Source organism: Myotis brandtii, unplaced genomic scaffold (genome assembly GCF_000412655.1).
Source record: "Myotis brandtii unplaced genomic scaffold, ASM41265v1 scaffold112, whole genome shotgun sequence".
NCBI classification, from domain to species: Eukaryota; Metazoa; Chordata; class Mammalia; order Chiroptera; family Vespertilionidae; genus Myotis; species Myotis brandtii.
The window spans coordinates 12386126-12391092 of NW_005353838.1; the positions used below are offsets into that span (position 1 = coordinate 12386126).

Genomic DNA, 4967 nt, shown 5'->3' on the forward strand with positions numbered 1-4967 from the left:
GGAATCAACAGGGCGGAGCAAGCAGCTATGGCTGCTCCTCAGTCCTACCCTAAGAGGCCCGGCTTCTCAGTGTCCCAGTAATCACTGCAAGTACCTCTGAGAGCAAGCCGCCCTCGAGTTCCGACCGATGCCAGACAGTCCAGTTTCTCCCCATATGTCCCCAGAGACTCGCCCGGAACTGGAGTTCAGAGCAGTCGGGAGCTTGATACTCCCTCCTGATAGAAAAAGACAACAGTGTCCTCAGTTTCCAGCCCTTTCCATGCGCCTCCGTACCTCTGCACTTTACTTCCGCACCTCCTCTGAGTCTCAGTGTGCTTTTCTCTTTCCTTCTAGTTGTAGAATTTCCACTCAGCCAGCCTTCCTGTGGTTCTGGATGATGTCCGTTTTGTCTTTTAGTTGTATTTTTGAAGTGGTTGTGCGAGGCAGCAATTTCTGGTGTTTACCTAAGCCGCCATCTTGGTTTTCTCGGGTTTGTTAACTATAAATAAAAGTATACCATGTGCACATCAGAAAAGCAGATGGATTTTTGATATGAGGGAAAATATCCTATGAACCTTCCTTAGAAACATACTGGGATTAAAAAGTAAACCTGTTTAACAGCTTCTAGAAATTAGGGTTAACTAATTTGAATTTTGTGCTAAATACCTTATCTTTATAGATGAGCAAAATCTAGAAAACCTTGACAAAGAAGAGGGAAACGAATACTATTTAGTAAACGTATGTTGTGCCCTCTGTTGGTAGCATGTAGTAATGGGAATGAGTGTGTCTGGGTGACTTAATGCCTCCTTGTTGTCTCTGAATATGAATTAGATGATAACAGAGAAAGGTTGAATTGTGCCTTGTAACGATTGGCAATTATTTGTCAAGTTTTAAACATAACCGTTACTTAAATAGATTTCTCCTCTGACTTCTCATTATAAAATAAAATAAAATGGTCAGGCCAGCCGGTAAAAACCACCAATATTAAGTCTGAGCATAATTATTTCATTTCAGAGATTTCTGACATGCTAGGGAAACCTGTGCTATCAAGCCCTTAACTGTGATAAAACATTTTCCTTTTCAACATAGTTCACTTTGTTCCCAAAGCTGTGTAAAATATATGTAGCAGTTTAATGCCTGGAAAAGAAAAGAAAGAGATAAAACCCAGAAAGTATATTATCTAATAAGGTAAGAATATTTCCTCCTAGTGCTATTTACCTTAAATTGCAGATACCAAGGTTTCCTAGCCCCTAGAGCAGGGGTCCTCAAACTACAGCCCGCGGGCCACATGCAAATACAAATATTGTATTTGTTCTCGTTTTGTTTTTTTACTTCAAAATAAGATATGTGCAGTGTGCATAGGAATTTGTTCATAGTTTTTTTTTAAACTATAGTCTGGCCCTCCAACGGTCTGAGGGACAGTGAACTGGCCCCCTGTTTAAAAAGTTTGAGGACCCCTGCCCTAGAGGTATTGGCTCTCAAATGTGGCTGTCAGTTTTTTTAAGTACTTTTTTCTTTGGTCCCATCAGAATTTAAGATCTTTAAATGATTGCTTTAATGCTCTCAGTTATATAGAGTATGTCTTGCTAGATCAATCAAGTAAAGGCATAAGACCCTCATGTTAATAATAACACAAATTTTATTCATATTCAAATGACATGTTAAAGGGCAGCATGTCACCAACTGTTCAATTGCATTCAGTGATTTTCTGTATTATAGAAAACAAATAAAACTTTAGCAAAACAGCTCATGACTGTATAGTGATACTTATTTTTACATGCCTCATTTTGCATATTGGAAAAGTGGTTTTAACATGATAGGAAACTAGCAGAAAAAATATGCAAGATTTATATTTTTCAAAATAATCTTTGTACGTGAATGGAAATCTGTTGAAGAAAAAGACTTCTTAGTATCTTTAATGGAAAATAGAAACTGACTGAAATAAAGGTTTCAAACTGCAGGTTCCTATATGTGATTTATCATAATTGTTTTGGTTAATACGTTTTTTTTAAATTAAGTTAGCATGTGAATATTTTTGCTGGTCTCATTTTAATTTTCTAACCCTTTAATGTTGATTAATTCCTTTTGCCTAAGGTATCATATACAGTATTATGAAGCATTCCGATCTCTAGGTGGACAAGTGAAAAAGAAATAAGACTTCTGTTATCTTAGTGTTAGGTGCAATTATTTCTCTACAATATTGATTCTTTTTGAAGTTCAGAGAAGGTGTTGAGCTTCTTGAAGAATAATAATTTAATTCTTTTGTTCACTCTGTTAATAGCTAAACAAATTCAAAATATTAATTGTATTGTGTTTGTAAACCATACATAGAGTCAGCTGTCAATAATCTGAACATGTTATTCCTGTATTATATAGTAGAACTGTCTAATATAAATAATAACTCAAATTACACATGTAATTTTAAATTTTCTAGTAGCTACATTAAAAGAATAGAAACTGAGTTAATTTTAATGATATATTTTATGTAACCCAGTATATCCAAAATATTGTCAAGCATGTAACCAATTTAAGAGGGAATTTTACAATCTCTTTTTGGTATTGAGTCTTTGAAATGTGGTGTGTAATTTACATTCTTATCCCTTTTCAATTCAACTAGCCACATTTTAAGAGCTCTGTGTAACTAAATTAGAGCAATTCTAGAGGTGCATGGTCCCCTTCCTTCACCCCTGCAAGACCAGTAGTTTCTTCCCTGTTACCTTTAATTTTTTTGTCTTTATTTTTGTCTCCTTATCAGAAATACATGTTTGAGGACTGTAATATTTTCTTCCCACACTCCACTTGGGATATCACAGTACACTGCTAGTTCTAAGGGATCAAAAACTGTCCTTTTTTTTTTCTTCTCTAACTACTCAGTGTTTGGGATTGTTTTGAAACTTGACAGTATTTGTTCCTATGATTTATCCTCTTTTTTCACACATCTGGAGATACACTTTCTTTATCCAGTAGCTTAAGACCTTGCTTGTTTTATTTAACGTAATTATCTAAAAAGACAGTGAGCCAGTTGTGGAAATAAAGGGGTAGGAAATAGGTTGGTGATGTAACCAATCTTCCTCTAAATTCTTCAGTATTTTCTGACACATGGCAAGAAATTAGCTGAGTTGATACTGGTATTTTCTACTAACAAACTAATATAACTTTTCACTTTATGCTTAAAAAATTCTTTACCAGTTCCTCTTACCTTTGGCATCAACACATTTTTGTTTTCCCTTCTGTCTTTAAACAGGTATTATGTGCACTCATGCTTGTGTGTTTGGTGTGCACACACATACATACATACATAGAATTGCTGTATCATTCATTTTGATTAAACTAATCAAATCAGCTACTCACTTTGGTTGAAAATCAATATAGTTCTTGCTATACTGGGTAAAAACCAGAACATTTTTTAACCAAATTGAATAAAACCATTTGATTTTGTTAGCACTTAAACCCAGTATTCTATTAGCTCTTCAGTTAAATTATTTGTTATTTAGTATCATATGATACGTTACTCTTCATTTTTGCTGGTGAGAGTCTTAGTTGGTAAGAAAGCATTTCATTTTCTTCCTGTTTTCAATGTGACTACCTTTAGGTTACTTTCCGCACCAGGATCTATCACTGCAACATCAACAGTCAGGGAGTCATCTGCCTGGACATCCTTAAAGACAACTGGAGTCCCGCTTTGACTATTTCAAAGGTTTTGCTGTCGATTTGTTCTCTTTTGACAGACTGCAACCCTGGTAAGCACATCTTTATTACCACATACAATGAGGTTGTGGACACCAGTGCATTTTCCTGGTAGCTTAAATGTAGATTTGGAAAGTTAGTACTATTGGTGGAAAGATCAGTGTAAAACATTTTGCAAGGAAATTATCAATGCCATTTCAATTAGAATAGACCAAAAGTTTCACAATAGCTTCCTGTGGTTTGTTAATGGACTACTAGCCTATACTTATTTTCTCCTTCTCATTGATGGACTCTGTTTTCTGAGGTGTGTACCTGTACAGACCACTTTGACAGCAGTAAAGTGGTGTCTCTAACTCCAGTGCCTCCTTTTCTTCTTCTATGCCTCCATGTGCATTAAAGCAACCACTTAGTAATGAAGAACTTCTTGTTTTCTATTCCTTTTTGGATTTTAGTTCGTTGTATTAGATGTAGTAAGAGTGAAGAATATTAAAAAACTATAGCTGATGAGATTGTTGGACTAGATTGTGATTATATAAACTTAGAGGTTAAAGTCATTAGTACATAATTTATAACATTTAAAAGAAATGCATAACTGCCACATGTGATCTTTAACTGAGGTACTGAATTGAAAAAAATGTTTAAGCCAAGGATTTTGTATGTTATCTTACTGAGGGGTCAGTTTTTAAAAGAAGTTGACTTACTTTTTCTAAACATTTGACTAATCACCAAAGTCTATTACTGTTATCTTTTGCCCAACAGTTATACATATACGATAGATAGATAGATGATAGATAGATAGATAGATAGATAGATAGATAGATAGATAGATAGACAGATAATTATGACATCATTTATTACAGCAAAAGATTGGAAACCACCTGAATGTCCATTAATAGAGGATCTACCTATTAAAAAGAATGAGACAGCTCTTTATGACCTGATAGGGAAAGCTTTCTAAGATATATTAAGTAAAAAAGTAAGACATTGGGGAAAAAAAAACATATGCATAACAATATATTCTACATGCTTGTACACATGTATATCTCTGGGTAGAAATGCTGTAAACAGGTAACAATCACTTGCCAGGGGAAAAAACTGAGTAAAGGAGGTTTATATCTCAGATTCAATTTCCAGTTCAGAATTCTATGTAAAACAGAATGTTAAGTTTTCGATTGGAGATAAGGATATTTGAGTCATATTATTATGTAGAATGAAGGAAACATTTTATTCTGAATAGTATTGCATTATTAATCCTCACCCGGGGATATTTTTTCCATTGATTTTTAGAGAGAGCAGGGAGA

The 4967-nt window shown here is 34.6% G+C and overlaps 1 protein-coding gene across 2 annotated transcripts in view; it reads left to right on the forward strand.

The window, feature by feature from the left end:
- The window catches only part of UBE2E3 (ubiquitin-conjugating enzyme E2E 3), an 88627-nt gene that overhangs the window by 82539 nt on the left and 1121 nt on the right, over nucleotides 1-4967 (forward strand). For both annotated transcript variants that reach the window (XR_001363782.1, XM_005857650.2), the window contains exon 5: nucleotides 3572-3719. Coding sequence is in view for 1 of the 2 variants with exons in the window: in XM_005857650.2 (XP_005857712.1) it covers nucleotides 3572-3719 (148 nt within the window). In the remaining variant the exon portion in view is untranslated. The remainder of the gene's footprint in view (nucleotides 1-3571; nucleotides 3720-4967) is intronic.